Here is a 23,477-nt window from a genome sequence, read left to right on the forward strand (position 1 = left end):
TTCTAAAGGTTTGTAAGGAAAATATAAGTTCAAAAATAAAATGAAAAAAAAAAAAAGTATCTCATATTCATTGAAATGTTTTCTATAGACAATGACTTGGAGAATTATGTTTTTTTGTTAATCATGAGATGAGAACATTTTTTTCATCTAATTATTTAATTGAAATCAAATGAATAATTATCACTTCTTAGAAATGATATGTTCTAATCATTATAAGTTTAGGTATCTTGATTGATTTTGTTTTTTACCAAATTTTAAGCAAAATTTGTTTATTATAATTTAATAATAAATTGAACCAACGAGTTTTTGGTTGAACCAGTGGAACTATTAACTGGTGAAATAATCGGTTCAATCACCGATCTGGTTTTAAAACCATTGCTTACAAGAAAGAGTAATTCTATATATTCACATTTTAAATATACAATTAAGTATATAAATATGATGCATCATCATTTGATTAAATATTATTTTATCTTTAATTTGAAATCATTCAATCATATTATGATATATATAATTTTATTACACAAGAAAAGAGTAATATTATGTGTATATATTTTAAAAAAGTATTATAACATCCTTTCGAAAATCCGTCGCAATGGCATTCGAGAAAGGTTAGGATGGCAATGATTCATGCATGTTTATACGAGCACACAAGAAAGGACCATGATATTCTTCTGATAATGCATAAATCGGCACGCTACTAGACCTATTGCAAGAAATCTAATCATAGAGGATCTTTTGTTTGAAGTTTTCTTTGAAATTTCCATGCAACTTGAGGTCACGTCGATGGACTTTCTAAACAAACTAGAAACATCGATGCCAAGTTCATTAATCTTAATTAAGTCCTTAATTAATTTTGAACTAGTCATATAAGCGTGCTGTCTTTTCCGCTAATTGACAAAGATTAGTTGATGATAAGCTTTTGAAAATTCTTCTTTATTATCTCCATTTTCTAGGTCAAGTCTTTTTTGGACGACGGCATGCATATTTTATTTTCCAACATTTTTATCCTTTTTGTCTTTTCCAAGAAAATTCAACTCCATTTTCTTAAAATTACGATACTTAAATAAATCAATTACTTTCACGGGTGACTGATTTTTCTAAGGGATCCAATGGGGTAGCTTCAAGTAACAAAAGTTAAGGGATTAAATATAGAAGTGTAGGTTTAAAATTCATAGATTATATATTAAGATCAAAATTTTAATTTATTTAATCAACCGTTAACATTTTTGCTTTTGAATTAATCTTGACTTATTTATTTTGAGCTAATATTGAGATATGTGTATTGCAACTTTTGTCATATTGACCAAATCTATAATTACTCTATTGAGTAAATTAAATTTTTACAAACGTGACAAAAGTTTAAATCTAAATCTTTACCTTAGAAGTCTAATACTCCGGTTTTGTTAACTATTTGAGTTTATTCTCACTCGCCTTTGATCTATAATATTGATGAAAATTTTGGTCACCACTAATATATATAATTTAGAGTAAAAAAACAAAGTATGACAGTAAAGATAAAGATTAGTTAATTAATCATAATATTCACTACAGTAAGAATGAGAGATAGAATAAATGCAATAAAGGTTGGACGCAAATTAAAGGGTTCTGAAAAAAGTTGTTAGATGTATATAAGAGTATCATTGTTTAACTTACGATAAGGTTATCTAATTATAAGTGTCAAATGTTAGCTACTCAGAGACGTATATAAAAAGTTTATATTTGTTATTATAAGTGAGTAACTCATAAGGAATACTAATTAATCAGTTGAGGAATATCTATCCATGAATCGAAGTGCAAGTTATTATTTTTTCTAACTAGTCATTTTTTGAGAAGTTATTCTTTGAATTATGTATGAGAATATCTAAACAGTCGAAGTCGATGAAAGCATATGATGGGGCAAATTAAAGAATGGCAAGGTGCGAACTCAAGTCATTATTGATCTTTCGCTTTCTTCATGAATAACGTTTGCTTAGGATTTCTCTCCAAAATATTCTTCTCTGCCTAACAAACTAAAAAGTAGAGTCTTCTTTACTTGGAAGAAAGCTCTTTCTGTCCATCAATTTTATATATTCAAAGTCAAGCATTTTCTGCCTTTTCAGAAATGTATTCTCTAGAATAATTTGACCTAACTTGTTTTTCATGGTTCAAGGTTCATGCGAGCAACAATCAAGCCGGGTGTTGCTTCACTCAGGCTTGACTTGATTGTATTAGAAAGCTCGAGCTCTTTCAATTGAAAAGTTCTTAATTCAAGCATAAGATAGAAATAACTTATCCGAGTTTAGTTTGATAAATTACAGTTGAATCCAATAATTTATAAAGTTACACTCAAAGTTAAAAAATAAAATTTTAAAGATATAAATCTCTGATTTTAAACTTGTAGAAAATAAAAGATCAAATATTTTGTCACCTTATATAAAATTTATTGTAGCGAGGACATTGACTAACAATCTATTATAATTTTGCTTTTGAGTTTTACATTTTTTAACACTATCAAATAATGTGAGATATGTATATAAATTTAATATCTCTTTCATAAATTATTGATACGAAATGTACCCGAATCTTATAATATGGTAATCCCTCATTTTCTATAGGTTATGAAGAACATTGAATATGAAATTGTGATTTCTTCCTCAAATTCAAATCCCTTTTTAATGCTAAAACCATGTGAGAAAAACCAAGAATCTTCACACAATCAAGAAATCCCTTTCAACTTGTTTGGAAACTAAATTAGCTGTAACTTTTTATAACACATTCATAGGTTTTTTATATGCCTAATTGCTCTAATTTATATTGGTTAACAAATATGTAATTTTAATAAAATAATAATATTTAGAAATATCAAATTATTAAAAACTAAACTTTTGAATTATTTTATTGAAATAATTGAATAAATATAATTACAATTATCTATTTTAAAAGTAATAGTAATTAATTAATTATAATAATTATTTTAATAAAAAATAAAAAATGTATTTTTTTCAATAAAAATAAATTTAAAATTCAGTTCCTTCCATTAAAAATAATTACCCTACTAAGAATCTATGAAACCATGGTTTGCAAATAATATATTTTTATTTTCATCTATCTATGGGCGGACCTAAAAAATGACGCCCACTCATCGAAAAAGTTTTTTTAAATTATGTTTAGTTTTTGTTCTAACTAGGATGTATATCTATTTTTATATTTAAGTTTGATTCGGCTCACATGATTTTGTTTTTATATATTATTTAATTATTTACAATTTCACCCACGTGTCACTTATATAAAATTAAAGATTCAAATATATTATTAAATTATTTACAATTTTATCAATATATCATTTATATAAAATTGATGATCGATAAAGTCAAATTGAAGACTTCTATTGAGTTAGAAACATTTGTTAATTTATATTATCAAATAATAAATGCATAAAAAAATTTTAATTATGTCATATTAATATTATTTTTTTCTTCAATCGAAGCGATCCACTTTTAAGTTGTCTTTTTAACTCTATTCAATACGCTATTTTTCAATTAGATCGATATATTTTTATTTTTATCGACCTGTGGGCGGACCTAAAAAATGACACCCACTCAACAAAAGGATTTTATAAATTATGCTTACCTTTTATTTTAACTAGAATGCATTTGTGTTTTTATATCTAAGTTTGATCCGACTCACATGATTTTATTTTTATATATCATTAAATTATTTACAATTTCCTCGACATGTCATTTATATAAAATTAAAGGTTTATATGTATTATTAAATTATTTAAAATTTCATTACCGTGTCATATATATAAAACAGAAGATCAATAAACTCATATTGAAGTCGTTCTATTGAGTTAGAAACATTTGTTAATTTATATTATCAAATAATAAATACGTGTTAAAATTATAATTATGTCATATTAATATTTTTTCTTTAATCAGAACGATCTACTCTTCGGTTATTCTATCAACCTTATTCAACACTTAATTTAAATTAAACAAATAACTCTTAAGATAGATATATAAAGAAAATTATGTATATTCAATCAAATATAGAGAATTATTACATAAAAATTATATATAAATCTAACAAATATTTTTTAAAACCCTAATTTGAATTAGGTTTAGATTAGACAAAGGCGAGGGTCAAACTTGTCTATAATACAACTCGTAATTTTGTGGATTATATTATATTTATAAGTTGTGTGTGTTGGAAGTGTTAAGGTTTAGGTTATTGACCGATTCAATAGGATTTATTAAAAAAAAAAAATTAAATAAATATATAATATGATGAATCGATTTACTAAAAGTTCATTGAAACGCGGTTTACGGGGTCCAAACCCACGACCCAGCTAAGACCCACCAAGAGCTTATAAAAAATGTTATCTCCAAGATATTTTGTGCGGTTATAAAAAAGACAAAAAAAAGAAAAAAAGAAAATCCACTTCTTATAATAAAACATTTCCCCCAAGATTCACCCAGCACATTGATTCCACATCGAAGCATTTTGGCAAGACATGGTTCAATTTAATATTAATAACAATAATTCCCCTAAAATATGATGATTTATTGAAAACCCCTGAGATATTATAATGTGACAAAATATTCCCCTGAGGCATAAAAAATACCACAAATTTCTCTGTTGTTAAGTTTCGAGTGTTGAAACAAATAGGGTTTGATTCGAATCAAACCTATTCAATTTGAATTTGTGTTTAACTCCGTTTAACCTGAATTCAAATTAGAGGTTTAATTTAATAGTTTAAGTTAAGTGTGACTCAAATTTTTCTTTACTAATATGGTTTATCTAGGCGAAACTGTTGTTGGGTTAAAAAAATAATGATATTTTTGGAGTTGGATGAGATAGAGACCCAACTGTCTTGAAGGGCTATGAGGCTGGCGTGACGATGTAACTAGTTGGGCTTGGTTTGTTTCAATAAGAGATACTAAATACACCGCTACATTTACTAAATCCACCCAAATCCACACAACAAAACAAAAATAAGGGAAAAGAAGAAAACACTTTTGCAATTAAATACAAACATTTACTAAATACACCACCACAGATTTACTAGATACACCACATGTTTACTAAACCCAACCATATCCACTTAGCAAACCAAAAATCAGAAAGAAACAAGAAACACTTTCGGAATTAAATTTTGAAAACAGATCTGTCTTCGCCACGAATCTGATCGGCGTTTTCGATTTTAGTGCTACCGTACTACACCTTTCATCCTCTTCTCTCGACATCGACTTCTACTTCAATTTCGGTTTCAATACTTGTAGAGAAAGATGTACGGATTCGAAGCAATGACGTTCAACATTCACGGCGGTTACCTGGAGGCGATCGTGAGGGGGCACAGGGCGGGGCTCTTGACGGCCGCCGATTATAACAATCTGTGCCAGTGCGAAACCCTGGATGATATCAAGATGCATCTCTCTGCCACCGAGTACGGTCCCTACCTCCAAAACGGTGGGTTTGGTTATTTTTTTGTTGTCTAATTTGATTGGAGTCTTGGAGTTGAAAACGTTGTGTTTTCATTTTAATTGTTTTAGGTTTTTTGATTGTGGCTGATTAAGTTTATATTATCGAAACCGTGTTTTTTGGTGGATTGGAGAAGAAATTGAAGTGAAAGTTTGGATCTTTTGTTGTGTAATGTTGATTCAAGATTTGGTCAAGTTTTAGCTTACTCATTATAAGTACATATAGTTTTATTGTTATGATTTTAGTGTGTTTATGTGGGTGGTTGATTTAACGATTTGGGATTGTTGTTTTGCTTTTCAAATGTGATTTCAGCTGTGTATCTAAATATTTGGGGGTGTTAAGGTTTGATTTAGAGTAGAATGTTTGATTTCAAGTGAAATTTGTGATCGATAGCCTTCGTTATGCTTTTTCTCTATTGGATTGAGATGAACTGGTAATGAATAACACAATTGTATTCTTGATATGTGTATGGGGAATGACTCTTTTTAGAGCTCAGTTAGTAGATTCATTTTTATTTTGTGTGGTAAATGTTGCTAAATTGGATTTGAAAGTTGTCATCCGATGATCATACTCAATTGGGCAATGAAAAGTGGAAAATATGAGCTTACAATATTTCTTAATGTCACGGCTAGTTTATGCTGCTGGTTTTATTCAGTTTTACCTAAATGGATTGGCTTAGTTTTAATTAGTATTCTTTGTCTTATAATTCATTGATCATGCTTACCTGGTCTTTGAACTTGCTTGCAGAACCTTCACCATTGCATACAACTACGATAGTGGAGAAGTGCACTCTTAAATTGGTTGATGAGTATAAACACATGTTATGTCAAGCCACTGAGCCTTTGTCAACCTTTTTAGAGTATATCACGTAAGTAGTTCTTTTCTTTTTCTTAATATTATTTCTGTATTGAATATTGTATAAAATTGGGTTGTCTTGGTGGTTCTTTTGGGCCTGACCTATTGGAGCTTTGTTTGAAATAGGTGTTGAGGTGAATTTGGTCCTTTAATTTTTTTCTAAAATCAATTATTAGGGAGGTAGAATTATTATTATTTTTTATTTTATCCAGATATGGTCACATGATAGACAATGTTGTCTTGATTGTTACTGGAACCTTGCATGAGAGAGACGTGCAGGAGTTATTGGAGAAATGCCATCCTTTGGGCATGTTTGACAGGTATGGTTACTCTATGTGATTTTGGTCTTAAAACTTTTGGCAACTCATAATTTTTTCTTAAAATTTTTGCTTTTCCACTATCAGCATTGCTACACTGGCAGTTGCTCAAAATATGCGAGAACTTTACAGATTGGTTCTTGTTGACACACCATTAGCTCCATACTTTTCTGAATGTATTACATCTGAGGTATGGATGATATGATTTGTGTCAGCTGATTATTTTGCAGCATATTTTGCTTTTATGTTGTTTTTGTATGTTATGGGTAAAGTTGGTTGGTGTTTTACTTTGAAGAAATGTCTGCTATAGTTCCCTCTTTTATATTTGAAAATGCTTTATAGTCTTTTGAAAGAAGAATCTGGAAGACACCTTTAGGTAGGCAAAAATTATAAACTTTTTCCAGTCATGATACAGAATCATTTTTCTGATGCCCTTATTAAAAATAATAATAACTTCTAATGTCCTTAGTTAAATTAAAAAAGAAACATTTTCATTTCTATGATTTTTTCCCTCATTAATTTTGGTAATGTTTTAATTGTGGAGTAATGGGATGTCATCTTTATGCATGGAAATGTTGTCTTTATAGATTTTTTTTCTATTTTATATTCAGTTTATACTTTATAAGTAACCTTTTTGCTAATTCATTCAAGTTATTCCCTTGTAGGACTTGGATGATATGAACATTGAAATAATGAGGAACACTCTTTACAAGGCTTACCTTGAAGATTTTTACAAGTTTTGTCAGGTTAGGTTGATTGCTAAATCAAGAATGATCCCCTTTCCTCTCCCCCCTTTTCAAATCCAAATTTTTCTTACTTACTATTTCCTTATCATGTGTAATCTGTTTTTTCCGATAGAAATTGGGTGGTGCCACTGCAGAGATCATGTCTGACCTACTAGCTTTTGAGGCTGACAGAAGGGCTGTTAATATCACCATAAATAGGTACTATTACTATTTTGGCTTGCCCACAGAAATTTAACATATATTTATATATCTACAATGTTTTTTTCTATTCTGAATTTTAGTAGATTTAATTCTTAATAATTTGTTTTTGTTGGTCTGCAGTATTGGGACTGAGCTTACCCGGGATGATCGTCGGAAACTGTACTCGAACTTTGGGTTACTGTAAGCTCTTGACTCAATTAAGTCTCACATTAGTTCGTCTGCTGCTTTAATATGTTTCTCTTACAATAATTTGCTTATGTACAGTTATCCCTATGGCCATGAGGAACTTGCTGTCTGTGAGGATATAGATCAGGTTTGTATTCAATTTCACTTAAGCAGCTTTGAAAAATGATGGATGATCATTTATTCTGGTGTTTGTGAGTTATGGGTTGTTGGTGCATGGGCAAGAGTTTTTGTCGTTTGTTGCTTCCATTCTCTGTACCATATAGAGGTCTATCTCTATATATTTCATGTTAGTCTATATTTTGAACTGAATATTGAATGAGCCCTGTTGTGTTTTGGGTTCTTCCACGGAGGCTTTTTTTGCCAGTTACCTATTTTTTGTATTATTCATTCTTTGTCCAAACTCCAACCAGTTTTTTGAAAACATGCTAAGTTGTTATGCTTTGTGCATGATGCAAGGTTTTGATGAATTGGATATGAGGGTTAATCTTTTTATTTGTTTGCACTTTAGAATGTAATTACATATGTTGCTTATCTGTGTGTTGCTAATGTAGGTTCGTGCTGTGATGGAAAACTATCCTCCATATCAGTCCATCTTTTCTAAATTGTCATATGGAGAGAGCCAAATGCTTGACAAGGCATTTTATGAGGAGGAGGTGAAAAGGCTCTGCTTAGCATTTGAGCAGCAGGTTTGTATGAAATCCAGTTTCCAAGAAATGCTCCTTAATTTACTTAAACACTAATGCTCTTTATATTTTGACTGCGTTGAAGTAACTCATCCTTGCATTTTCTTACCTGCAGTTCCATTATGGCGTCTTCTTTGCATACATGAGGCTGAGGGAGCAGGAGATCAGGAACCTGATGTGGATTTCTGAATGTGTGGCTCAGAACCAGAAGTCAAGAGTTCATGACAGTGTGGTTTTCATATTTTAGTTTCGCTTCAACTCTGTAAGAAATAATCACCTTCTTCTCTATTCATCGTCTTCAGTTCCCATCAATGACAGATGTTCACCTGGCTGCAGCAATAACAGGATTTGTGATAGAGAGAAATAAAAATTGTATGTGTTTCTTTTCATGGTTATTTTAATTGAGACTTGAGAGATCTTGTATTTATGATTCATCATCTTATATAATATCGATCCGAGGACAAGGTTCTGTAGCTTTTCATGATGCAGAACAATGGTGTTAATAGAAGTAGTAGTTTCAACGCTTCATTTTTCTTCTCTTAAAGATAATTACTTGTGCGGAATAATTGATTTTATCAATTTGAGAACAATGAATAAAAAACATGTCAAAATATTTTCAAATATTCTTTTTCAAACTACTACTATCCTGCATTTAAGCTGTTTCTTGCACAATATTTTACATGACAACATTGGAATGTTTCTTGGATGTGCAAGGTCGGTCATAAGGTAAAGCCTGGCTTTTAATGGGTGTCCAATTACAAGGGTGTTTGGTGCTTATGGATGTCAAATTATAAGTGTTTAGATTGTTTGTACCTGTCGATACCCTTTATTTGTATATGAAATATTATTGATCTAAGTGCATTTGCTTCTGGACCTTTTATGCCAAATTTTATTGTGAATTGTTGTAGTTTTAATTAAGTTCTACGCCTATGTTTACACTCCTTAACAGAGTTTGTTTATGTGTTTGATTTAATATCTTCCTGATGGTTCTTCTTTCTTATTTTAATTCTCTTACAACTCTTCTCTTTTCATCTTTGACAAATTGTCTTCTTATTCACCAACTAATCAGTTAACTTCAAACTGACCTTTATTCGAGTTTAACTTGATTCAAATCTACTTGATTTGGTGTGTAATTTTCAGTCCATTAAGATCTAAAAATGACGGTACAATATACTAAGTCTTCCACTTAAACAGTAACATGCTGCTTGATGCCAGTGTTTTTACAAGAAAATTGAAAAAAGCTTTTAATGCAATAGCAGTGTGCTTGAGAAGAAGCCAAAGACACTAGAGCCAATCAGGGTGCAGGACACTAGAGCCAATCAGGGTGCAGGATAGACATCAGTCCGAAATCTTCATCCTTCAGACAATCGAATTCTCATCCAGTGGGGAAGACCAATTTAGACACAATCAAGCTAAAGTTATCATCCTTTGAACTGCCACTCCCTTCGGCACACGGTACAATGTGCTTGAGGAGTTTGTGAATTGACCAATTTTAAGATGCGGTGAAGATGGGAAGCAGGGCTGCAGGCACGCCATACTGCAACATAACGATCGTCAATAAAGCTAAAGAATACATGCGTGACATTATGGTTCAATACTCAGTCTCACTATTAAAATATTGTTCACTTTGAACATACAATTAATTATAATTTTATTTTTTGGGTTTTGTAATACAAAATATTTTTTGAGTTCATAAATTATTCAACTACTCTTATTTTATCATACTCAAACAATGTGAAATACGTATATATACTTTATTATATCTCTCATGTTTTATCGATAATGTAACATTTTTAGGCAAATCTTATATCAACAAAACACGTGATAGATATTGAATATATATACATATTTCATATTATTTGAGCATTATTTATAAGATTGGTTAAATAATCTGTCAGTTTTTAAACTATTAAAATACGTTTTAATAGTTTATATCAACAAAGCACGTGATAGATACTGAATATGTATACATATCTCACATTATTTGAGCATTATTCTTAAGATTGGTTAAATAATCGGTAAGTTTTTAAATTATTAAAATACGTTTTAGTTTACCAAGTCCTAAAAACTAAACAATGACAAATCCTATGTTAAAAATTATAATATTTTAATAGTGTGATGAATATCTAAAATGAACATTATTTTAACAATGAGTCGGGATATTAGATTAAGAGTTTCACAATACTTGTCCAACGCCATTGACCAAATTGGCACCATAAATAACATCAAAGGTCATTGAAGCGACTAAAGTTAGCTACTCAGAGGGCAATCATCCCCAGGGAGTTTACAGTCAGGACAGCAACCATCAAAAGCCATCCTACAAATTCCACAGGTTTCATCTTGTGCATCCCAAGTCCATGCGGCTACGGCATGCCACCTAAAAAGAATCATACAAGGAGCATAAATGGTTTCAGCATATTACAGAAGAAGTGTGTGAATAATGCATAACATGAATTGCATCATCCAGCCTCAAAATTCATGAGACTTGTTTGCACTCAAACAAAAACAAAACTCATATCTAGGGGTGGATTTGATCCTAGCTAACTTTAATCAAATTCACAGTTTGACTCGAACGAGTCTATTTCGAGTTAGAACTCTAACTCAGTAGTTTGGTTGAAAATCAATTTGTTTGTCTACCCAGTGATATTGTTTATTTTATCGATAATATTGTATATCTTACTGACGATATTGCTTACACCGCCAGCAAACTTTTGGTAACACTTTTTACCAGTTTGAAAGCTCAAAACGGGCATTATCCCTTTGATCTGAACTTAAACTGACTTCAAACTTGACTTGCATCAAATCCACCCTTACTCATATCACACAACAATGTCAACAAATTCATCCAAATATGTTGCTGCTAAACTGAGATAGAAAAGATGTACAGGAGATGAAGAGAACATACTCTGTTCATACAAGTTCAAGAGAAACTAGGTTAAGGATTAACTCTGTGAAATTCAGTCAATGACTACTACGTAAGTAAGCTGACATAGCAATTGACTACAAATCACTCAAACAAATAACAAAAATGTGGATTTGTATTATAATCTTCCCAACCTTTCACTAGAACACACAACAGTAATTATACAAATCTCTTTCGTATCGTCTACAATAAAAGTATGACACCACATGTACTAACAAAGAGCACATATATGAATACAAATGCCGACCACATATCAACATTTGTACCATATTTGTACACATGCATATAGTATTACTCAACTATGAAATAGGATTTTGATGAACTAATCACAGCTCATCAATGAGTTTCAGTTGTATGAGAGTATAATATAACGAATTTAAGTAAATTTTATATCGATAAAATACAGAACAGATATTTGATATATATAGAGACTCCATATCTCTTGAGATTTGTGAAAGGTGCTACATTCACCCCTTACCGGACTCTATTTTTGACAGTGGAGGCCAAACTATTAGAGCGGTATGTTACAATAAAATTCAAGATAATAAAAGGCAGATGTACAGCAAAAGCATAAGCAAGATTTTCACTTCCATTGTGAGTTTCCTGCAATAAAAAAACCGGGACAAAGGAAAAGACGAGAAATTGAAAACCCTAATAAGGAAAATTTACCGCATAATGTGGATTTAAAATTCTCTGATAAATCGTTTTCCGGCCACTAGAAGCCCATAAATTGAGCAGGAAAAAAATTTCGGCGACTTTTTAATGAAAATTTCGAAACGTTCAATATCCAACAGAAAAAGGAAACCTGATTCCATAGCATCCCCCAAATTCAAGTAAATCTGCAACACAACCAGACATTGAAAAACCCATTTGACTTCAGATACCGGGTGACTCACCTTGTTCTGCTCTCTTCTCTAATGTGCCGAATCTGGCCTTATTTTTGAGTTCTAAATTTAAGCCCAAATGCCTTCTTGTTCTTCTCTCGAAGTTTGTGTATTGTTTAGTCGTTTTTCCCAATCCCTTTGACTGTGCGGGTTTGAGTGTTGAAAGAGACGAGGGAAGTTGAGAAGATTAGAAAGGGCAGGGGCAACGGATGATCAGCTGCGCTGAAAGGGGTATATTAATTAGTTTAAATTTCTCCCTAGAATTGGGAAACCGTTAACCCATAAAGTTTAAAAAGTAACACTATACCCAAAAGCTTCACCTTCATTCAATCCAATGGTACGATCCTTTCCAATCGTTGGATTATCATGCACGAATGATATTAAATTGGTGTTAATCATTTAACTCAGCATGGAATACCAATAAAATATAAGGTCGAAATACTTTATTTGTGATTTGGGGTAGGATTTGATAAGCTCCGATTATTGTACAATTTTCACCTTTTTACTATACTGACATCACTATAGTAATATTCACCCCGTTGACAATTTTTATCATTTTGAACAATCCTTTTAATTCAATGATTTGAACAAGTTGAGCTTAATTTTAAGTTAATCATTTTGGATTTAAATTAAATTCGAGCTAATCTTTGTTTAGGTTTAGCTCAACTTAAATCTACCATTATCAGTGATTAGTGTTAAAAGTTGCATTCTCCATAGAAAGCTTTATCAAATTATGCATGTAATGGATTCCTGACTGATCCTCTGCCCACTAAAATTTGATGTTTCTGTTAACTCACTAACCTGAGTCATTGCCTGATTTTGTTGTTCAAAAAAAAAAAAAAAAAACAAAAAAGATTATAGATCAACCTGCAATACCTTCCAGAATTCTGCATGATCTTAACAGCCAAGATAACTGATAACAGCGGTGGCAATGTATACTTAAGGGAACTATAATACTAGCTTAGCTTGGCTTCTATATTACTAATAATATAAGAAAGCCAGTCTGTTGATTTGCATAAATTGACATCCATTCCATCATTTACTGATGAATTGTCTTAGTAAAAACCCAGACTCAATAGTTTAATCTCTGATATTTGCAGCAAACCACTGATATCATGGCTCCTGGATCAAATGAACTACATGGATGTCAACAGCGGTGGCAGTTATGTAAACCTGGAATGCATCGGATTGTAAGCTAAGCCTATCCATAATGTAATAGTCAAAGACTCAAAATAAACAAATTGCAATAATAGATAAATGGTCACATGCCTTCAGTAAAAAGAAATAAAAGAAAAAAAAGCATTCTGACTACTACAGAATTCGGATAAATTTCGTTCTAGCAACATTTATCTGGCAATTCAAAACTTACAACACACCTGACAGATAACAAGAAGCTATTGAGTATTGAACAGTTAAGCAACAGAGAAAAACTGCATCTAGAGCTACAGTACAAGTTTTGTGCAATTCTGATCTTGATAATTCTAACACTCTTTAACTCTGTCAATTAAAAACATGTAGTTTTTGTGTTCAAATAATACAAACTTTTGTTCTTCTAAAGCTTCAAAATTGCTTTCTCTTGTTTCTAAAAAATTTGTCTCTTTTTGCATATACAAAAAAGAGACCAAAGAAACCCACAGCAGTCATTGAGAGTGAACCCCACGGAAGTGGTGGATCCCTGAAACAAACAAGTGCTGCTTCCAGTTCTTGAGATGCATGGTATACAAGAGAATGCATGGTATAAAGGTCGTGATCTGAAGACCTCAAGTAATACAGAGCCATCTCAAAGTCAAAATGTGACAAAGCAGCAACGGCCTTGTCCAGCTTGTACTTGAATAAGTTCCACCTCTGCACAAACTCAACATGCTGCTTTTGTTTAAGAAGTTTCCTGTCCCCGCCATGAGCAGCTACGGATTCAAGAACATCAACAGCACTTGTTATGCTATAATTCAATGAAGTCAAGAGAACATTCCTCCGAGCTGCATCCTTCTGTACAAAAGATAATGATGAAATCTCTGAGAATGGCCCAAATGGTGTCTGCCCAATACTCCATGTGTAATCTACTAAAGTATTATTATGTGTTGGACTCCATGATAAATGGGTTGGCGACACTCCCCACATACTCTGCAAAATCGAACCAACAAGAGGTCGTTCTAGCTCCCTTGTATGAGTAAACACGTGACGGCCATTACAGCTATAATCACTCACAGTCTGAGAATTCTTTGTCCTCACTGCAATAACCATATCTCTAAAGGCAACAGATTGGTGGTACCGATCAAGCAACAACAGCATATTATAGTCAAGATCAAAGACATAAACAGGAAGAACCCTCCCAAAATCTTCCTCAGGGATCCCTGCCACCCTCCTAAACTCCTCAGCCGACTCAGAGAGTATACGATGCAATTTCTTTGAGTCCAGATACTCACTCACAATCAACGTATAATTATCAAACAAAAACCTCGATGTATAAGAATTAATTGACTTTGTAATCGCATAGGAACAAATCGAACACTCCGCAAAATCAACCTTATAATTCTTGAAGCTCAAAGACTGATCTCCCAGTAACAATCCACCATCATGAACCTCATCCTTAAATGACCTCTCAACTGTTTTCCAATCCAAGCCACTTGAATCCGCTCCACTTTCTGACCCATATACATGAATAAACTGAACAATCAACGAGTTCTCAAAATACACTGGAATCCTCAAAGAAGGCACAACAAGCACCTAAAAAACAGAAACCAACAACCAAAAATATTCAATAAACACATAAAATCACCACCAATCAACTAACTAAAAATTGGAAACACCTAAGTAAATAATAGTATCCTCATTTTCCTATCACAAGTGATAATCATCCTATGTGAAATGGACATATCACTAAATCATCATTTACAGGAAGATATTACTGGGACCGGTAACATTAATCAAACACTAAAAGCATAAAATTCAACTCATAAAGTCAACACATTTCAACAATCCTAAAGAAGTAAGTGATGCAGAGAAATTTCACTTGGGCTCAACTGATGTATTTTCCGATGTAGAATTGGCATATTACTAACTACATTAACTTATTATTAACACATCAATGCCACATAAAAAAAACACATCATTTAAGATACCTAGTATTATCTAAACACTTAAAAACAGCTTACATTGTAAGCACTCCAAACCAGCGAAGCTAGATCAGCAAGAAGCGCCTTTTGCGACTTAGGACGACCATGAAACGCGGCAAAAGGATGAAACTCACCCTTAGCCAAAACCCCATCACCTGACAAAGCTGGCCCATAATCCACCGGTCCAGCACCAAGATCAACCCAAATATACCTCTCTTTCCCAGTCCAGATGCTCCCCAAACACTTTGTAAACCCTGGCGAAGAATCCCCATGGCTGTAACTATAAGCATAACTCTTCCCCATAGACCCCAGAGAAAGCAAGTAAATATAAACCCCATTTCCCCCTTTCTCCTTCTCAAAATCCTGCTTAATTAGCTCATCGATGGGCTCGTACGATACGGGAACAAGCGCTTGCCGAAGCGGCGAGATCGAAGAAGTCAAGAGCGCTTCGAGGGTCTGAGAGAGACGGGACGAGAGAGAAGGGGAAAGCGAGATGTCGACGTGCGGTAAGTGAGAAACGGAGAGAGAATGGACGTCGGAGTGATCGGAGATGACGTGGAAGCGGGAGGAGGCGTGGGCGGCGGATAAGTAGGAGTGGAGGAGGGAAGGAGCAGAGGAAGGGAAAGTGGAGGTGGGGCCCACGAGTCTGACGTGGAGGGAAACGGGGACGGAGAGAGAGAGGAGAGAGGAGATTAGGGAGGAGATTTGGAGGAGAGAGTTAGAGTTGGAGAGGGAAGATTTGAGGGAGGAGGGGAGGGAACTGAAGGAGTCATTGGAGGAGTGATGATCTAGACGGGCGTGGTGGGTCAGAAAAGTGTCAAGGCCGGGGATCGGAGCGGCGGAGGACACGGCGGAGATGAGGAGAAGATGGAGGAGGATGAAGGTGGTCATCTCTGTGAAGTCGTAATTGGGTTCTGCCGAAAGCAACTTAATAGTTAATATCGAAGAACTGAAGACACTTTAGGGTGCGATGGTTAGTAAATATAATTCTAGGGCTGTTTTGGATATTTAAATGTATATTTACCTTATGAAAAATAAAGAATTAAATCTAAATTTTACGAGGATAACAGTTCCGGAGTTGAGCTATTTTTTAATTTATTAAGAGGCTTTCGTTTTTCTTTTACTATTAAAAAAATTGAATTTAGATTTTTTATTAAAAATAAAATTTTCAAATTTTACTATACAACAAATAAATTAATAATAAAAATTTAAAAATTTAATTTTATTGAAACAAAAAAATTGACTGCTTTTAATATAATTGGTGGAGTCTAGTTGAGTGGCCCAAGCCCATTTCAACATTGGGTTTGTAACATTGCTTGCAACATTTAGTTCAATCCAATAAACTAATTACAATTTATCGTAATTTTATTTTTAAGATTTATAAGAAAAAAAAAAATTTGATATTTTAAAAATTTAGAGATTATATAATTAATTTATTTTATTATTTTTAGCAATGTGGAAAGCGTATATCTAATATATCTTTTGTGTTTTATTGATATAGATCTTATCTAAAAATGTTATCTCACTCGTGCATATGAATTTATTCAATTGCATCGAAATTTGCTCGCAAGACACTCAAAATTTCTAATTCTCAAATAAATTAATTAATTTTTTGAGCTCTATTAATATTATATTTGAGATAAGTTGTAAGTTTATAAATTTATCGAATCAAGAACCAGAGAGTTTTAGTATAGTATTTGAGCAACTCAAGCTTGAGTAGCTGTAGCTTTAAGCTAAAATAATTTGTTTACAATGCACAAGAACAACAATAAATTTGAAGTGTAATTATATTATTATACAAATTCATAGAAAGGTAGGTTGATTGATGAACAAAATCCTTGCTTTAAGGAAGATACAGCAGAGGAAAACTCTTCCATGCCCTTATTCACAAATTTCTTACAATACGAATTACTGCAAAAACCAAAAACATATTTTACAAGGCTGCTTGAGCTTTTTACAGGAGAATTTTACAAGGCAGAATAAATGAAAGGGAAGTCTCCAATTTCATCAATAATTGTCCCACCAAACTCATCATCATCACTGCCTGATCCTGCTTGTGGGTTCTTCGTTTCATGTTCATCCCCATCAGAATCCTGATCTTCTGAAGACAGGCTTGAGTTCTTCTGCACCAAGTCTCTGAATATGGAAGATCTCAGGAGGAGGCCTAGTGCAGTTGGGTTTGAAGACTTGTTGCCTGATGATGAGCTGAAAGAAGCTTTGGTTTGGAACGTGCAGTTTTCTTGCTTTAATGGGGAGTTGAAGTAATCTGCTGTGAATGGATTGGAGTTGAGAAGTGAGAAACTGGTTGGTGATGGAACTGGTTGTGGTTCTGTGATATTGTGCAGCTCATGAACAGGTCCAGCCAGCATGTTTGTTCCAGGTTTTAGCCATCTGATGTAATTACTCAGATCAAAATTGGTTACAGCATTGATCCCTCTGTACTCAATTGCTGCAATGTCGTATGCACGTGCTGCCTCTTCTTGAGTAGCTGCAGTGATTCAATCAGAATAGATTCATGAACACCATAATATTTGAGATTTTGCTTCAGTTTTGGCAGATTTTTGTTGCAACTTACTGTAAGTGCCAAGGTAAAGGTACTTGTTTCCGAAAACTCTCCCTATTCTTGCTTCCCATCTCCCATTGTGATGGTGCCTGCATAGTTCAAATTTCATCAGAAACGTGTATTAACAGTTTAAGTTAAGAATTCAGAGACTATTTAAGGAATCTCTCGCATGCTTTGTATGTTGCAGAAACAATTTCAAGAATTTCACCTTGCAACACCTCGATATTTTGATACACCTCTTGAGAAGCCACTGCTCTTTCTGCGAAAAGGAAAGACAAACACTGTTATTTTGAGAAACTAAAAGCCCTGGAAGCTGGTAACAATCTGTATATCAGAAAGAAGAAATAATTACCTTCTTAAAGAGGCCAAGTACTCCTCTTTGGTAACAGTTTGCATGATCTCAATTTCCTTCTCATAATCTGATATCTGTCGAAATTATTTGATAATATACGTTAGATTTTATGATTCTTTTTTAGTGTTTGCATAAGAACAAGGCCTTTCAGATGAACAGATATGTACCGGAAAATTGGTGAAAGTTGATGTGCCCCAATACTTAACTGCAGCTAAATCATATGCTCTTGCAGCAGCTTCTTCTTCATCATAAGCACCTAATAAATTCAGAAAAGATGTGTCAATTTTCTCCATAATCATCCCCAGATAAGAAAGAAGTTGAACTTTGACTTGCAGTTGAAGAGGGATCAAGTTCTTACCAAGGTAAACTGTTGAGACCAGATTGATTCCAAGGCACAAAGCAAGGGGAGAAAAACAGATAAATTGGTCAGATTGAAATACAGGAAAGAAAAAATGAAGAATTATTATCTGTCTACCTTGTTTCCCTTTCTTCTTCTGAGTGACATTCCAGGAAAGCTTATCCCACAAATGAGCTTCATACCGGCCAGTCCAGCGATGCTTGCTGACGCCGCGAAACTTTGAACTTCTTTTCACAGTGGTGGCTGCAGTTCCAGATTGCTGATCATTTGGCTGCACAAGTTGGTTAGTTTCATTATACCCGACTGAAGCTGCAACGGCATGATCTCTTCGCCTTCGTTTCACACATCGCGCAGCCTGAACTTCACTCTCTACTGGCATGTATGAGCGGTGCCTCACTTGGTTTTCGTCACTTTTCACCATTGTCATTTCCATGTCTGTAGTTAATTATTGTCTTGAATTGATTGACTCTTTGAACTTTCTTTTTCTCTTTCTTTCTTTCGTTCTCTGGTTGCTTGATTGACCTGAGAGGAGTAACAGAATGTGTAAATATATATAGCATCTGTCTTTGTTTTGGACTCATTGCTGTTTTGTTTGAGCTTGCATCTGTTTACAGGTCAAAACAAAGAGGGCGATGGGCACAAGGCAGCTTCGGACAAGTTTACAATGTGGAAACAAACTGTAAGTGTCCATATTCTGTTTTTCTCCTCAAGGATCCAAATTCCTTGGTCTTACACTGGTAGTTGTAATCAGGGGTGAATTTAAGTTGAGAATAACCTAAATAAGGGCTAACTCGAGCAGTTGAACAATAACACTAGACAAGGAGAAAAAAAAGCTGGAGAAGAGAAAGAATCGCAAAAAAAAAAATAAAAAAAATTGTTTAAAAAAAAAAGAATTATCAGTGAAACGAGCTTTAATGCTAACATTATTGTTGGTCGAGCTCTCAAAACCAAACCCAACGAGATAGGTAAAGATGTTATAATTGCATGTGTTAATGAGATTTTTTGCACAAGAACAACTGAGCCTTGAACTATAATATAATAATGACGATTGAAATTAGTAAAGTAATTTTGTATTTACTATATAAAGTATATGACTATGTGAAAAGGAAATTGAACACAATGATATTTTTAATATGGTTCGAATCACCATTTAGTATAGTATGGACACTTATGTTATTCATATCTTTAAAAGAATTTACAAAAATATTGGTAGTTGTTATATAAGAGTTGTTCTAAGTCTCATGTCCCTGTCATATCCTTTTGTAATTATAAATAAGAAATAAAGTTTATATACTTACTTTTTGTATCTTAAATTCAAATTTGAACTATTTTTTTGTTTACGTAAAAGGAAGATAATTTAACAATTCTAATTCGATATTAAGTTATTGCTTGCCTATATAGACACTAGAATGAGTGATGCTATGTGATTTATAACGAGTACTAATTTAACTCTTAATAATAATTTATCATCATATAATTGAAAGCTAATTTTTCTTTAATTGAAAATCATTTAGTCATATGATAACATATCATCATTAATATTTAAATTGGTATTCGTATAAGTGTAAATAACTTTTTTATTGAAGAAGAATATAGTCTAATATATCGTTGTCTTTAAGCAAGAGCCTTCTACCTACATGCCAGATTGATTCGTGTGTAAAAGATTAAAACTGTGTTTGATCATTGTTCATGTAACTGACCACCTACCCAAGGAAAATGTTGGATAAACTGTTAAAATTTTGTACCTATTCATACTGTTATTTTGAAAGCTATGGGCTGTTAAACCTAAGATTTATGACAGTAAAATGGTCAAGTCAGTAGCTAAACAACAATACAGCAACGGTTTAAAACTGTTAAACTACTCAAGAATTAGACATTACAAGAACCACACAAAACCAAGCATAAAAATCCAAACTCGCTTGTTCACAATTCCAGGTACCAAAATGGACAAGTTTCGCTGGAACAAATTATACCTGGAATTGCACAAGTACCCGGTTAAGGACACTCCAGATTATATTCCTTCTGATAAAAGCAAAGATGCTTGCATTATTTTCTTCGTCCTAAACAGGGAATATGCTGAACCCCATTACCATATAATTCTTCGAATTCGCCGCCTCGATCAGGTTAAATCATGTTTGTTATTGGATTCGTTATGGTCATCCAATTTACTCAGTCTATTAAGGTACCTGTCGATGTCAATGGAGTTTGTTGCCTCCACGGGGAAGGCAGCGCGGTTTTTACTAAGGAATCTGCACATATTTTAGTAATATTGTTGTTGCAAGCTGTCTGGGCTGCGATTTAATATTGTTTTAGGAGGAGTCTACAAGAAATGCTGGTGGGACCTGTATTTGCGCAAACATGATTTTGATTCAAGAAATGACAAACAATTATGCAAATGAATCAAGACGGATAATCGACAGTAAAAGAGATGCAGAGAGAAGTCAAAGAACGGGTCTAACAACATATGATAGTTGTACTTGAGAAAATGTGTTAAAGATTAAAGTTTCACATTTAATAAATACAATATAAGTGAGTAGTATATAAATATGAGAAATTAAATTTTAACATAAATTAATTAGTTTTGTATAATATAAGTTTTAATTTTGACAGTTGTTACTTGTCTCACTCCTCCCCAATCTTTGAGTTTTTTATTCAGGATAGCAACACCTGTAAGTATTGATGAACTATCAAATTTTTTGTACCGAAGGAACCAGCAGGGACCAAATTGTCAGTATTCATTATTAAAGGTACCGAGGAAATGTTAAAGTACTTGAAATTTGTGGTAAAATAGGTGAATGCAAACTGTATAAGTAATCAGCTTGTAAAAGCACTTGAAAAGATGGAAATTAATAATTAATCCCTGGAAGTCCAAGTCAATCAGCTTGTAAAAACGCTTGAAAAGATGCAAGAACTTGGATTTTTCTGAGCTGAAATCAATTACGTATGGAATATGTTAATCCTTTGAGGCTCATGGTTTCACATTACAAGCATTACCGACAGAAGATTACAGGTTGCTTGTCATTAGAAAACTCTACGGTTGATCTCTCATGAGGCCTTAGAATTTTGTTTAGATTCATTCTAAGCTGAGTCCAAATAATGTCTATTCAAGATTGAAGAGTTGGAAAGAAGTTTAGAGTTTAAAGTTTAAAGCTTAAGAATAAATTAAAGTTCTCTATCTGTGATTGAGTAAAAGTTTCAAAAAAGCATGTTGAGACAATGGCAACCAGAGGTAGATGGGAGTCAAGCCGATCTTGAACAAAAACTAACTTGAGTTTGACTCAAGTCCAAAATAATTAGGTCAAAATCGAGCTTGATTTGCTCATTTAGTGAATGATATCACCGTTTATTGAAAAAAACAAAAAAAGTTATTGAGAAGAAGAAGAAAATGAATCATCAATAAAACGAATTTTAATATAACAGTACCAATAAGATATCAGTCGAAATTTCTATGACTCAAACTTGATTAATTCAAGTCAAACAACAAATGGAGCCTAATCCGGCTCAGATCTGTCCACACTAAATGACAACTACTCACCCAATAAAGCTGTGAAAGTTCTCTAATTAATAACTTTATTTAGAAGGAAAACTGAGTAAAACTAATTGCCATCCACAATATCTCTACAACTTGTCCACCAATAGTTTCAGCCTTTTCGCAATACTTCTTCCTCCTCAACTTATTCTTCTCTTCTTATGTTGCAGCATAATGCTGGTCAAAGAGGTCTTCCTGGTGAGACAACGCAATTTCAGTTAGAAAACGAGAATTGGCTAAGAGGTGTAACCAGGAAAACTACTGTCAAGCACGAGAAACAGAAGTAGACCCACTGATAAAACCAATGAAAGTCACAGTTAAATATAAAAAATAATTAAAAAAACAGTCAATTGATCACTCTTGACCTCTTTGGATCTGCCACTGAAGAGATGCATGAGTTGTGGTAGATAGTAAGAGTAAGCACGACCTCTGGAAGACTAGGTGAGAAGAACCAAGTGCTACCTAAAAGACTGTATCATACAGTAGATTCTTTTTCTGCCCCGAAATGGGCATGGTTAATCACCCTAGTTGCCAATCCTCCTGGAAGCTTTCATGGCAATACTTGCTTCTCCGTAAGGAGACATGAATAACCTGAATAAAATGAATCATAAATGACTCCTTAATAGCAAACTTTTCCTCACCATCATTATATGAAACCCAAAGAAATAGAGACAAAGAAAATGCACAACATGCAATATAGAAACACAGGTATTTACGTGAAAAACTTAATAAAAAAAAAAAATTGGAGAAAATTTTAGTATGAATGAAGAAAATTATAAGATGAAGAAAAGATTATTTTTCTCCAAGTGAGCTCTTAATCTTAGCTCTCTATTTTTGCAATCACATTCGCTCTCTTTATATATATTTTAATACAATTTTTGTATTCAAGCCCTAGTTGACATACACTCAATATGTTCACTTGCTGGTAGCATATCCACAATAAATTGCACCTATGTTGGTCGCTTTGGCACACATGACGTACCCACTACTAGGCTAACAAGGGGGCAAATCCTAATTATTGTATTTATTTAAGTATATTTGGAAATGTTTATATGCAAAAGATTCGTCCCGCATGCCTATGAGATCACTGCTACACTACGAGATTAGACCTACTCTATTATTACCTTAGAGCTTTTTGAAAATTCACATTTCTAATTCATATTTTATATATTCAAGTAACTCTTTACAAAATTCGGGTCACTACTATATAACAATCATCAATAACACTGGTCATGTGTTCTCTCTTTTGCAAATCCTATAGCTTCAATCAAAATATATATTGCACTATCATTCTTAATCAT

The 23,477-nt window shown here is 33.1% G+C and overlaps 3 protein-coding genes and 1 long non-coding RNA gene across 5 annotated transcripts; 1 reads left to right on the top strand and 3 right to left on the bottom strand.

Annotated features, from left to right (window-relative positions):
• The first annotated feature begins 5,051 nt into the window (after positions 1 to 5,051).
• Positions 5,052 to 8,982, top strand: LOC123197580 (V-type proton ATPase subunit d2). The gene is made up of 10 exons (XM_044611898.1): positions 5,052 to 5,454; positions 6,214 to 6,334; positions 6,534 to 6,641; positions 6,726 to 6,828; positions 7,304 to 7,384; positions 7,497 to 7,582; positions 7,706 to 7,765; positions 7,850 to 7,898; positions 8,323 to 8,457; positions 8,570 to 8,982. Exons 1-10 carry the CDS (start codon positions 5,274 to 5,276, stop codon positions 8,699 to 8,701), a joined length of 1,056 nt encoding a protein of 351 aa, XP_044467833.1. The 5' UTR covers positions 5,052 to 5,273; the 3' UTR covers positions 8,702 to 8,982.
• Positions 8,983 to 10,574: 1,592 nt separating this feature from the next.
• Positions 10,575 to 12,644, bottom strand: LOC123197581. 2 transcript variants are annotated; one of them, XR_006497887.1, is made up of 3 exons: positions 12,569 to 12,644; positions 12,047 to 12,483; positions 10,575 to 10,831 (listed from the first exon to the last, which is right to left on the bottom strand). It is a non-coding gene; the product is annotated as an uncharacterized LOC123197581 (long non-coding RNA). The 2 variants fall into 2 exon arrangements; XR_006497886.1 differs by lacking the exon at positions 12,569 to 12,644 and having other exon boundaries at positions 12,047 to 12,555.
• A 936-nt stretch (positions 12,645 to 13,580) lies between these two features.
• On the bottom strand, positions 13,581 to 16,341 carry LOC123197582. The gene is made up of 2 exons (XM_044611899.1): positions 15,414 to 16,341; positions 13,581 to 14,985 (listed from the first exon to the last, which is right to left on the bottom strand). Exons 1-2 carry the CDS (start codon positions 16,263 to 16,265, stop codon positions 13,822 to 13,824), a joined length of 2,016 nt encoding a protein of 671 aa, XP_044467834.1. The 5' UTR covers positions 16,266 to 16,341; the 3' UTR covers positions 13,581 to 13,821.
• A 978-nt stretch (positions 16,342 to 17,319) lies between these two features.
• On the bottom strand, positions 17,320 to 19,080 carry LOC123197583 (AP2-like ethylene-responsive transcription factor At1g16060). Its single transcript, XM_044611901.1, has 7 exons — positions 18,765 to 19,080; positions 18,648 to 18,656; positions 18,457 to 18,545; positions 18,290 to 18,363; positions 18,146 to 18,196; positions 17,950 to 18,026; positions 17,320 to 17,862 (listed from the first exon to the last, which is right to left on the bottom strand). The coding sequence occupies exons 1-7, from the start codon at positions 19,078 to 19,080 to the stop codon at positions 17,342 to 17,344; spliced, it is 1,137 nt and encodes a 378-aa protein (XP_044467836.1). The 3' UTR covers positions 17,320 to 17,341.
• Between the last annotated feature and the right edge of the window lie 4,397 nt (positions 19,081 to 23,477).

This window comes from Mangifera indica, chromosome 15, assembly GCF_011075055.1.
Source record: "Mangifera indica cultivar Alphonso chromosome 15, CATAS_Mindica_2.1, whole genome shotgun sequence".
Lineage (NCBI taxonomy): Eukaryota > Viridiplantae > Streptophyta > Magnoliopsida > Sapindales > Anacardiaceae > Mangifera > Mangifera indica.